The 13,714-nt window shown below is 36.4% G+C and overlaps 1 protein-coding gene across 1 annotated transcript in view; it reads left to right on the top strand.

The window, feature by feature from the left end:
* The window catches only part of LOC149814642 (mitogen-activated protein kinase homolog MMK1-like), a 36,263-nt gene extending 22,776 nt beyond the window's left edge, over window positions 1-13,487 (top strand). Inside the window, exons 4-6 of the mRNA XM_089990263.1 lie at window positions 4,302-4,634; window positions 12,643-12,823; window positions 13,130-13,487. Coding sequence (XP_089846389.1) covers window positions 4,302-4,634; window positions 12,643-12,823; window positions 13,130-13,302 — 687 coding nt within the window. The 3' untranslated portion in view covers window positions 13,303-13,487. The remainder of the gene's footprint in view (window positions 1-4,301; window positions 4,635-12,642; window positions 12,824-13,129) is intronic.
* Window positions 13,488-13,714: the final 227 nt, after the last annotated feature.

Below are 13,714 nucleotides of genomic sequence, written 5' to 3'. Positions count from 1 at the left end.
GTAACCCTGGGTTGAACTAGCACCATGTAAATGGTTGTATAGATAGTTGAAGTGCTAATGTGAAAACATCTTTTGATACAATAATGTTTTTTCAAATTATATAAAAAAGAAATAAATTGGAGATGTGTTGGCACATTTTCGTACCTTGACACGGTAGAGATCATGCTTAAAACTTGAAGTTTTTACATATCCTTGGAGGCTCATTTCTCTGAAATCCACTTAGAAGTTGGAAACTAGCTACCCTTGAAGCTTACATCCTATATTACGAGAAGCACACTTGCTAGTACATGAGATATTTTAGACATGAAAGCTGTAATTTCACCAAAAGGTAGTGTGCTCGTGATTGAGGAGTTGTGATTCCTGTATAAAGGGAATTGTAGTTGATCACGGTTTCTTACTTTGACATAGAATCATGATTACTGGAAGCTTCTACATATCCTTGGAGGTTCTTTTTCCTTGGAATCCACTTTGAAAGCTGGAAACCAGGTACCCCTGAAGCTCATGTCCTATATTATGGGAAACATGCTTCCAATTCCAAGTACATGAGATATTTTAGACATGAAAGCTGTTGTTTTATCAAAAAGTAGTATGCTCACAATTAGGAATTGTGATTCCTCCATAAAGGGAATTGTAGTTGATCTGTTTTAACCAAACTGAGTGTGTATATCTGTGGGTGCATGCATGGCTAGCTAGCTAAAACTCTCTCTATGTTTAGGTCCAAAATTTTCCAATATTGCAGGATCCTAAATTCGTGGTTGCTAATATCTTCCAATTGCCATATTTTTTGGCCAAATTGTTCCTTGATCTTCTTAAGAAAGATGGCAAACTCTCTGATGTATGTATCAATTGCCTACATTTTAAAATGTTGTCAATTAATGGTTAGCAATGTTATTTACTCATATAGTGATTGGGTTACTAAATTGAACAACTTTGTTGCCTAGAATAAAAAAAAATTGTGTGGAGAATGTAAGTTGATACCCCTAGAGGCCATGATGAAATCTTTTTGTTTCTTGTTTAGACGTAGCTCTCAGACCAGCTTCAAGGTGGAAACCCTTATTGGGATTATAGATCTAGGAACCTTCTTTCCTCCAACCCCCACAATAACCCCCGTGGGATTCAACCTGTAATCCCTTGGTTATGATAGTGCACCTAACCACCTAGCTATCTCATTGGATCCCAAGAATTTTGACATGTGAAGGTGCCACTATTTTACCAGTGATGTCTATTGCTTCATTATGAAATCATTATTTGATTTGACATTTGCTACTACTTAATTTAACAAATTTAATGTGGGAAATCTAGTTTGTAAATTATCTGTAATGCTGGGGGGAAGCCGTAAGAGGTGAACTTGTAGACATTCCTCATCAAAAGGGTGGTTGAAATATAGTGATACCTAATTGCCTTACCTCTTTAGTGTGGAAGTCCATGCTGGATACTTTTGGATTTTTACTAAAAACTTCCTTGATTTCAAATTCCTTGGCATAAAAAGTAAAAGAAATCATTATTGCGAATCTCAAGGGTCTATTGCATATAAAAATTGTACCTTGTGGTATCATATCTTAAGATACACAAAAAAAATCATGGATGATAATTAAAAATGAAAGATAAGAAAGGAACTAATGCACTAGAAATTGTAATGAGTTAAAAATCTTTGACCAAGATAAAAATGTTCAGCATATATAAGGAAAAAACTACAACGTCAAATAATACTAATTAGGAAGTATTGGAAGTGCATGATGGATTTGTAAAATAGATAAATAACACATGAATCATCATGTTATCAATATTGACGTGTTAAAAAGTTATAACAACTAGTTATGCCACCATTAAGACAAATGATGATTGAAGTCAAACCCCAAATTGAAAAAAGTACATTGTTTGTCAAAGCATCAGGTATCATTCGAGAGATATAATAAGTTAGAGTGAATCGTGAAATTTTTTATGCATTCTGAGCCATTGAGTTTTGAAGCTCTTAAAAAACCTGCTTACACCACAATCATGTGATCCACCACATAAACTTTGTAGATAATATCTATAGGTGTTTGATTCACAAAAACATTCAAAAGATTGTGAAATCAATGGTGGTTTGATTCAGTCAACCTGATCAAATTAACCCATATATCTCTATGTATGTATATATGAATGCAAGTATGAGCAAACAAGGTAAGTAGGATTCTGTATGGGCAGAAAAAAATAGCTAAAATTGAAAAAAATTAGGAAATTTTTTGCTGAAAACCTTATTGTATTCAGCTATACAGAAGGTGGCCAGTTCTTATGGTACAGTGGTGTTATACCTCTTTATAATGGTGTTGTGTTATTGGTTTTCTTTACGATGTAAGTAAATCATCTTGTATTGTTACTCTCGGAGGGTCTACTTTGGATTATGTCTGTGAATCTAAGAAAGAGAAGGAATTATTGATCTCTCTTGACGGCTCTTTCAATTCAAACATAAGGAATTATGTTGATCCTATGTCGTCAATTTCTCCTAAAGATTATATTCAAGTGAAAATTTTCCTCACCGCACTACTTGTTGATAATGACCTCTGTGAAGCTTCCGTGCTGAATTTTTAGACCAGCTGACTTAATACTTTATAGGTTTAATTATTTCTGGATGCATGCCAATTGGAACATTCAATAATATAATTGTATTCTATGGAAACTTATCATCAATGCATAGTTAATTGATATATTTAAAGTATGAGATAGGATAATAAATGGCAATAATTTCAATTCTTATATATATTGGAACTCATAGGGAAGAAACTGGACTTATGGATGCTATCAAATATCATAATCTGTTTTCAAGTGTTACTATGAAAATCCTCTAAAAAAAGTGTTACTATGAAAACCTTAGTCTTCATGATTGTTGATTTTTCTTTCTCCATTTAAACCTTCTTGTGCTTTTCTATGATGGGAGTGATACCTGCAGAATTTTGTATTCTATGCTCAGAAAGTAGTACAAAGCAGAGAAAATTCTAATCTGTAATTAGTAAAAGAACTAAAAGAAATGTATGTATTTGATAACAGTGTCACTGATATCGCTGATATTTTGAAAATATCGCTATTGTTAAAATGTATTATATTGCATATATATTTATATATACATAATACATTATATAATATATGTATTGTCATAGTTTGTGAATTAGGGTTTTCATGTAAATTTTCCTTTTCTTTGTAATTTCTTTATTTTTTATTGTTATTTATTTTTGTAATAGGTAATGCCCATTAGGGACATTTTTGTCAATATTATTCTAGCCGTTGGGGCCAGCCCAACTGCTAGTCCAAGCTCTTTCTCAACTCCCTCCTCTTGTGTATATATATGGTTTTATTCCCATTTTTGAGACATGCTTTTCTAGAGCATTTTCATTAATAAAATTTATATTTTTTAATTTGTTCTCTTGTGCCCATTAGTGGCTTGTGCTCTCGTCACTTGTTTGCCCTTAGTGGCTTATGTGTATTGCCCTTAGTGGCTTGTGTAATTGTTGCCCTTTAGTGGCTTGTATTCTTTAGTTTCTTTTTTATTTCATTACAACTATATTATCGGCAAAATATTGTGATATTTTCAAAATGTCGCCAGAAATAAAAATATCGCAATATTATCATGATATCTTTGAAAAAACTTTAGTATATTTGAAGCCCAAATTTTTTTATTTTTTTGTTTCTTTTTTGTATTTTAAAAACTTTTCAAAGTTATTTCCTTATATTTTTTCAAGAATAGCTATTATTTTCTTATATTTCTTATTATTTGTATATATTTTTATATTTTTAAAACTCTTGAGATTTTCCCAAGAAAAACCAATTATTTAAAATCTCTTTGAGAAAAAACCCTCGTTGAGAAATCACCTTGAACAATATAGGTGACTATATTTGATACTACACCATGCTCTCCATTTATGTGATATTAGCCAAATGGGATGTACAATCACATTGGTTATCTCACATCTTCTTCATGAGATTTGAGAAAATAATTTGATTTTTTGTCTTGTCAAAAGATATTACCACAAAGTGTTGGTTGTGCTCTTTCATATAAAAAGTTATGCAATGCCATCAATGTGCCAATTGGGCTAAATGCTGGGTACATTTATTTATCTTGTTTATTCTCTTGCGTGAAATTTCCTAGCTCTATGAACTTATGCAATGCTGCACACTTGTACAATTGCTTATATGCAAATGCTTTGCAAATTTCTGTTGTGATAGGCATTGATGCTTGGTATTTTTTTGAGTTATATTGCAGTCTTGATGCTTGCTTTTGTTTCATTGTGTGAACCAACTTAAAAAAGGCTTTCTCTTTTTGGCAGTATTTTCTGTATCAGATTTTACGTGGACTGAAATACATACATTCTGCAAATGTTCTCCATAGAGATTTGAAGCCCAGCAATCTCCTCCTGAATGCCAATTGTGATCTTAAAATATGTGATTTTGGGCTTGCACGGATCACTTCTGAAACTGATTTCATGACAGAATATGTTGTCACAAGATGGTACAGGGCACCAGAGCTCCTCTTGCACTCAGCAGAGTACACAACAGCAATTGATGTGTGGTCAGTAGGTTGCATATTTATGGAACTAATGAACCAGCAGCCTTTATTTCCTGGGAGAGACCATGTTCATCAGCTGCGTCTACTAATGGAGGTAAATATTCTTGTTTGGTCTGTTTCTTGGTTTTCACCTGCATTTGCCAGCAAGGGCTATAACTGAAAAAAACTAAAATAGATGTTATTTAAGTAGACTTCATTTTGCTCTTTCACAGACACCAAAAAGGATCCACATGCAAATTACTAAGGACTGCCATGCACATGATTTCATATGAGTCAATCCTTTAATATGGTAGGTTAGAATGTTCTTGATGCACAAAATGACAGGAGACTAACATGACTCGTTCCTTTAAAAAATTCAAGGAATAGTTTTCCAAAGATTTAAAATCAGTGAATATGCAATTATGGCTTGAAGTGGAGTTCTCTTAATATTGGCATACTTTGTGCTACCCTGACATATCTCTAGGTGCGTTGCAATGATGATCTCTTAGTGAAATCTCCATCAACCCTGGCCACTGTGACATTGACTGCGATGAACTCTCACTTGGATATCTGGGGTTCTGGTTATATTGCAACCATGGCTTCTGACTGAATCTCTAGCGACTTCTATTTATCTGGAGCGCATGGTCTATTCTTTTTTTTTTTTTTTGGAGCAAGCTTGTGTAATGAAGTAAAAAGATAACTCAAACCTCACACAAGAGGTACAAAACACACTCAAAATGTGTTCACTCACATAAGCCACTAAGGGCCAACAACACTTAAAAAATTTATTTTTTTGTGTGCACAAGACCCATATAACTGTTGGAAAATGCCCCAACAACTAGAAATATAGTTGTTGGACATTCTCAACAGCTATATTGACTAAAAGACAACTAAATATAGTTGTTGGAGATTTCCAACAGCTATATTGACTAAAAGACAAAAAAGGTCAGTTCTGCCCCTAAAGGGCAGAGCTTATTACATGTACAGTATTACCATTCTGCCCCTAATAGGCAGAGCCTATCACATGTACATAATTACCTATAGGGCAAACCCTATAGGTAATGGTGAAATTACCAAAATGCCCTAGTGGGTATTTCCTATTACAAGATAGAAAAAAATATTTTTTATATATATATATATATATATATTACTATATATACATGTTACATATACATGAACATATTTTAACAACTTTTTTTTTTTATATTTACACGGAAAAACCACCCCCAGGAACAGAGACCTAGCCACACTGGCTTTGCCTGACATACTGACGGTCGCTCTCCTGGTAGTGTAAAACTCTGTGGGCTTACCCCTTGCCCCCAGAACATATTTTAACAGCTTACACCTCTTTTCTTGTACAACCAGACAATTGAAACATACGCAAGACTGAAACCTCAAAGTGACACGTATACCCATGCCATGTTAGGATCCTTTGATAGTGCTTCTGTAAATTAATGCATCTTCATTATGCATTACTGATTGAGAGCTTTTTTTTAATTTATGAAGTTTTATTAAATAATAAACAATAGCGCCCACACTAACCTGCCTCTCCCCTCTCTAACAAGTTCTATTTTATGTGGTTTAAAAATGGTATAAAACATCATATTTTAGTCAACTTTAACATATATATATATATATATATATATATATATATATATATATATACTACAATCGATTGTTTCATGCGTGGGAAACAATCAACTCTTTTAGCCGTCCGATTTCTTCCATAGGTAGATCGGGCACCAGTATTCCCTGCTCTCTGCCCCTCCCTTTTCCCCTGTTGCTTTCCCTCCCTCACCACTCACTCGACCACCCGACGCCCAACTGTGCCGTCCACTTCCCTGTCTCTGCCAAATCTGCCCGCTCCACCACCACCCGGTTGAGGCCCACCCACACCCACACCCTCCCGCTCTCGTTTTTCTTATCTCTCGTCTCACACAGCCCACCATGACCACCACTCACACTCGTCCCTCTTGCAGTTGCGGCTAGGCCATTCCATCACCCCCATTGAGGGAGGGAGGATAAGGTGCAATGTGATTGCCCTCCATCAATTTTTTGGCCCCACAACTGGCTGGCCCTATCCCCAAGATGGAGGGTGATCAGGTGCAGCGCCACACTAAAAGTGTGCAATGACATTGCACCTGATCTTTTTTCCCATTGAGGCCCACCCGGACCCTCCCCCTCTTGTCCCCCTTCTCTCTCATCTCACCCAAAGCAAATAGATCTTTAGGTCACATTGTAGACATTGTTTACTAATCATAATCACTTGACCTACTATGCTGGATTGGAATATGAACCATTGACTGCTTAAACATGAATATATGATCCATCTTTGCATGTGCTCATGTCTATTTGTTGTACCTTGTGCTCACCTGCCTTTGCAATCATACAAGCATTAATATACTTCCTTAATTTTCACACGAGCACCTCCTTCTGAATCAACTTAAGAGAACCAAATAATTTATTCTCATGCATAGACAACCAAGTCATGAATGGGATAAGCATCAGCTCTCGTTATCAGTCTTGTGTTCAAGTTCGGTTGCAGTCAATTGCAGTTCTGGTACCAAAAAATGCTAGGGATTGAGTCACACACCTAAAAATAGGGAAGTAGATATGTGGACCTACAAAAAGTACTTGTGGACTCACAAGTGCCTTCGTTGATTGCAGCAAGCATAGAATCCATAAGCTAAGTGTACTAATCATGAATATTTTTAAGCATAGACCAATTGTGCTACCTAGAGGCATGGTTACCCTGTTCACTTACATGTTTTGATTTTTTTTGCCAATCTGACCCTCCATTGATAAAGCACTTTTTTTTCTCCTCCATTTAATCCTCCTTTTCCCTTATTCTTCATTTTTCATTTTCTTCCCAACCCCCTCTAGGTGGGTTGTGTGAGATGAGAGAGAAGGGGGATGAGAGAGGGAGGGTCCAAGTGGGTCTGATGGAATGGCCTAGCCGCAACTGCAAGAGAGGTGCGGGTGTGAGTGGTGGTCCGTGTGAGACTAGAAATGGGAAGAAAGAAAGCTGGAGGGTGTGGGTGTGGAGGGCCTCAACCGGGTGGTGGTGGAGCGGGCGGAGTTAGGAGAGACAGGGAAGCAAAGGGTCGCAGAGAGGTGCATGGCATGGTTGGGCGCCAGGTGTTTGAGAGAACGGTGAGGGAGGGAAAGCGACAGGGAAAAGGGGAGGGGTGGTGGGCAGGAATCAGATATGCTTATGGCATAAATCAGACAGATAAAAGAGTCTATTGGTTCCTACGAGAGAGAGAGAGAGAGAGAGAGAGAGAGAGAGAGAGAGAGAGAGAGAGAGAGAGAGAGAGAGAGAGAGAGAGAGAGAGACTACCACAAACCTTAAGGACTAAACACTCGAAAAACCTCCCCATTTCCCTCCCCTTGCCTTTTAACATTATTTTCATGAAGGACAATTCTGCCCTTTCAAAAACATATAGTTTCTTTTTTTTTGGTAAAAAACTATTAAGGCGCAAAAATGTCCGAGCCCCAAAATACTTACTGGATATAAGGAAACGCCTGGGAATCGCGTTTCCCTCAAAAGAGAGTTGCACTTCCCATTATTGGGAAGCTCACTTCCCTCAAATTGGGAAGTTCGCTAAAAAATATAGTTCCCCAATTGTTTTGGAAGCGCCACGTTTCGGGAAAGCGTGCTTTTCCATGCCTACTGGTGCTTCCAATAACCCTGAGATCAACAACCTTAAAGAGATCGCCACAACGTATTCCCACCACCATATATGCAATCCGGTGAGATTAGTGATGGCAAACACCTCCAAAAACACTTTAGGGCCCTAGAGTATGGATGTAGGAAGCATTTGGAAGCAAAACCCACTCTATTCTCAACTTCTACAATGAGAAAAAGTTACCATTAAGTATAAGGACGCCTCACCCTTTCTCCCTCTCCTTAATAAAGCTCAAATGACCAAAATATCCCACAAATAAGAGGAAAAGGACTTACTAACCCTAATGGAGAAAAGATGGGTGATTGATATAACCTAACCCAACAGAGAGATTGGCAACACCTAGTCTGGTTGTCTAGATCTTGCATTGCTTTCTTGCACTTCATTATGTGGATTCGTCACAACTACTTATAGACTCAACTTTTGCTTCCATGTTTGATTTTCCAAAAACTGAATATGCTAATGTCATTTACTAAAAATGGATCTGCGGGTCAACTTCATTCGCCGTTTTCTCAAATTTCAGAGGGTAGAGTAGTGCATTTGAAGAGTGAATTTCAACATTTGAGTAGAAATTCCACATTAATGGTGAAATTCTTAAACAAGATGAAGATAACGGCTATTTGTTGACATTAATTAGATGACAATTAATGAAAGTTGCAACACATTTTGAATGGCTTAGTGCATGATATTATGTTTCAATGGCTTTATCATGTGACACTTCCATAGTTACTGGGTTCTCCATTTTAGGTTGTGACTCAATGTTCCAAGCTTAGCATGTTTATGCTTAGTTCAAATGATCCTACCTAGCATACCAAGGTACAATTATTGATCCTGGTGACTTATATGCCTGCTGTAATTGCCATATTTTGAAAGATTTAAGCTCAAAATTGCTAAGATAGAGGTTAGTCTCTATACCTTTACAGGAGATTCAAGTGGACTGGAACAGCCAAGTGCTAGCTGTTGGTTTGTGAGCTTGGTCCTTACGACACCATGGTTAAGGAAACAATTTTCGAGGAGGAAGAGGATGAGGAAGAATCCCTGGTCAGAGGGAAATGTGTTGTCTTGCCGTCACATGTTTTTTCAGGACAAAATTCAAATGCATGAAAAATATCCCCTTTTATCAACATTGCAAAAAAAAAAAAGTGAAACAAATTGCTGATATAAAATAAGAATGGATTATGGACAAAGTTCAAACAGAGAAAGGACAAGTAGTTCAAAATATATGATGATGACTCATGCTAACAATCACAAATTGGCAGATTGTTGGTATAAATGTAATCTTAATAATCATAAAAAAGTGCATGGGGCCCCACCCGGGGTTTTCCTTGCTTCGGCAAGTGTTCCTCTTCATAAAAAATAATCATCAAAAAGTGTCTCAAAGCAGCAGAAAGAGAAATGATAAGTAGTTCAAACCAATGCAAGTAATGTTCTTTCTAACAATGAAAAATTGGATAAAAAATGTTATTAGCTGCATTGGCTGGCTTAAATATTAAGCAAGATGATCATGGTGGTTGATGTGTAGATTCAGGTGGACATCATGTCTCCAGAGGATTAATTCCATATAAAGGTAGAAACAACATTTGTTACAAGAGATGCATGTGATGATGCACAATGGATCCTATGTCACACGGACTCTTCTAACATGGCACCGCACCCGCACCTAGGCGGATGCGACACTTAGACAAGCCTTCCTTTGTGTTATGTGAAGTCAACCACACTGAGGTCTATTTCTATCTAAAAGTAGATTCAGTTAACCCTAATCAAGTCCATTTTTATCTATATTATATATTATAAATACATAAATGCACACAAATACACGTAGTGTTAACTTAAAACTGTTAAAAATTATATATATCCTCCCCGCACCCCCGCAATCAAGTTTTTTTAAAGTGCCGCATCACCGCACCCGCACCTATATGACATAGAATGGATCAGTTTGGCCCAGTTTTGTACATTTGCTGATTGATCCATTGATGGGTGTTGAGTTTGGTCAAGTTAGGCCTGTCAATAGGCTTGATTTGGGCTTAAGCCTAGTTCAAGCCAAGTTAAATGCCAAAACGTCGGTCAAGGTTCATTACCAAAATGGGCCCGACCATGTGCTAAATCAACCTAGATTGTTTCTATTTTTTGCAATGTCCGCCTTTCGTGGCCCATCAACAAGCCAGGCTGGGTCCCAAACTTGTGGCCAGGGCTTAGCCCAAACAGTCTGGGACACCAGGCTGCCTGGTCTGATGCTCACCTCTACATGAAAGGGTACACTTCATTTTGCACATGGTGAATGCATTAGTTAATGTGTCTCCATCCAAGTCTATTTCATTGTTGAATATATTGTGGTCCTAGTAATAAAAGAAGCCTAGTTATGGGCTAAAATTTCGTTGATGCTATGAACTCTTATATCGTATTCGTTTCCTCTTCTGTTTATGTGAATGATTTTCATATCAATGTCCTAACGGAGATGACGTGTGAATATGTACATCTTCAAGGAGACATCTAGTTTAAAGTCAAAATCTGTCACAACGACAGTTCACTTAGCGGGTGTGTCTCATGTCGACATAACACAACACAACACAACACAACACAACACAACACGGGACACACCATGACGCTTCATGGACATGGTCAAACTTGTGTTAGACATAGTCAACACCACGTCCTTAACTTTATCTATTTCTTTTTTTGATCTTGATTGCTTATTTTGTATTTAGTTATGTGCTTTTTCTTTTAAAATTTGTTAATGATTACATTACATTTCAATGTTCAACTTAGATTTATTCTTTAATGTTTTAGTTATAATGAGAATTGTTGATCAACAATTTTCACTTTAGATGATATTCATGCTTTATTGGCTTTAGATTAAGAGTTTTGAATATACATAATCATATACACACTTTCTGCACATATATTGTACAAAGCATGTCTGTGTGTATCACACATGTATCCCTGTCTGTGTGATTTTTAAGTTGTCAGTGTGTTTCACATTTTGTGCCTGGAAAAAAATGGGCATAGTCTTAATTGCAATTCGTGGTTATTATAAGTCTTGTTTGTAAGGAATTTTTTGCCTGTATCGACTTTTATGAAAGAGTTAGACAAGAAACTGTGTGCTCATCAAGTAGAGTCTTGTTACTTTTCCTCTCAATGAATAATTCTGATGTACAGGAACCTTTACTGCAGGAACTTGTATCTGCTATGTTTTTTATGTCATTTATTGATGAGTATTCTCATTTTACATGGGAAATTTTCATTAATAACAAACTTGGAATTTTTTCATATGCATTTGTCATGAATTTGTTATTTGCTTCCATTCTTTAATTTTTCATGTGGTGATGGCAGTGAATATTCTTCTAACCAGTCACAGTATCTGTCTTGACAGTAACTCACAAATATTTTTTCTATTGAGAATTTAGAAAATTTTAGCAGTTTTTCTTGGAAAATATTGAAGAAATTTTAAAATAAATAATAATAATAATATACAAAGCTGAAAAAGAATTCAAGCATTTTCAAATAGCTGGATTTATTGGAAAATATTATATCGTGATACTTTGAAAATATCATGATGTTTCAGTTTTTTGGCTTTCTTGGAAAATTCTTTTAAGACATGATTTTTTTACAATGTCTCTGATATTGGTGCCCATGATCTTAAAAATATTTTTTTTATCATAATATGGAATTAATTTCAAGATATCTTGTCCATGTGTGCTTCAACCCTTAAAAAAGTGGCATTGCAGAATGGGCGCATCATAATGTTGTAGAGAGTGCATTGTGTTTGATCCATTTGGGTATAACTCTTTCTGATCTTGGAATGAATCTTCCAACACAGTCCTGTTAGCTATAAACTGGTATCAGTTCCGGTAGTGGAGGGACATTTTCGTATTTTATATTGTATGTAAATCATCTTGATTATAACACGAGGAAAATATTTTGTATTCGCTGTCTGCACAATAATAAAGGCTAAAAGAACAAACTCAGTCCAAATGGCTGAAATATGCTTATTTGTTGAACATTCTGAAAATTATAATGGTTGTGGATACTTCTGTCCAAAAAACCGTGTATACATGCATTAAAGAATGTAGTTTTTGATAAAAATGCCTTTGAAGAGGTATTATATCTACAACACCCCGGCCGAATGCATGACTCACTAGTGGCATTGGTCAAGGTGAGGTTGTGCATCATGAAGTTGTTCAGCAGCCTCAAATCAGCAGCCTAGGATTGAGAATGATGCAGGATGCAGGTTGAAATGCAAAGAGACTTGCTGTGTAGCTGGATAATTCAAGCTAGGTTCCAGCGGCACAATAATTATTCACCCTTTTGCTTGAGGCCTGCGTCTTGATGTGGTGTTGGGCATACAACTGCTGCTTATAATTAACACTTCCGCTGTATTGATAGAATGGTATTTGTAGGAGAATATTGTAAATGATTTTGCTAACATAGTGATTTCAGCTAATTGGCACTCCTACAGATAATGATTTGGGGTTTGTGAACGAGAGTGCAAGAAGATACATTCAACAGCTTCCACGACATGCTCGTCAGTCATTTGCTCAGAAATTTCCACATGTTCATCCTTTAGCTATCGATCTTGTGGAGAGGATGTTGACGTTTGACCCAAGACAAAGGATTACTGGTAAATCTGGAGAAATTTTTATACCCATGCATATGCATCTGCATACACTTCTGCGACATGCACAACACATGCACAATTTAAGATACATGGTGTTCGCATTATTCCAATTTCAAAGAGTTTTCTAGTTTCAATTGAAATTAAAGTCATGCACTAACTTTGAGAATATAAAAGATAAAAGAAAAGAAGAAAAAAGGAACGGCCATTGTCCTTCCATTAAGCTGACATACTAATTTGACAACTTTTTTTAAAAATTTTTATAATGGAATTTTCCATTCACTCTTCTAAGTGATTTTCTGTCATGTGCAGTTGAGGATGCACTGGCTCACCCATACCTGGCATCACTCCATGATATCAGTGATGAACCAATTTGCTCAACTCCTTTCAGCTTCGACTTTGAACAGGACGCTTTAACAGAGGATCAGATGAGGGATCTAATATATCAAGAGGCCATGTTATTCAATCCCGAATATCCGGTGTAATTTGCTTTCTATTCCCTTTTATGTGCTGTAAGTCCATTGTCTTGTGTGTGATGATTTATGATTTCTGTAAATATGCATATTCTATGAATTTACCCTGAAGGAATATACTATGGACAGACCCTGTTTGTTTGTTAGAGGAGCTTATTTTTTTTATCCATATTGCTTACATTTTACCAATCTCAAAAGTATTTAGTAGTTTTGAGAGTCATGGATATGAAAAAAACACTGGACAGTTTCTGTTAACTCTGAGTTGGTCTCAGTTATAAAATGGCCGGGTCTCATGAGTCATGTAGTCTCATCAAGGGCCACTCAAGCCCGTACTTGATGATTCTGTTTTCTGAGCCGCATTTCTTTGGATCTGCATTATTCAACTTGTTTCTAAGAACGGGATTAAAGTGCAATTATAATCTCA

Source organism: Nuphar pumila, chromosome 15 (genome assembly GCF_984573655.1).
Source record: "Nuphar pumila chromosome 15, dmNupPumi1.hap1.1, whole genome shotgun sequence".
Taxonomy (NCBI): Eukaryota; Viridiplantae; Streptophyta; class Magnoliopsida; order Nymphaeales; family Nymphaeaceae; genus Nuphar; species Nuphar pumila.
Note: the sequence above shows the minus strand (reverse complement) of the source record. Positions and strands in the feature narration are given on the sequence as shown.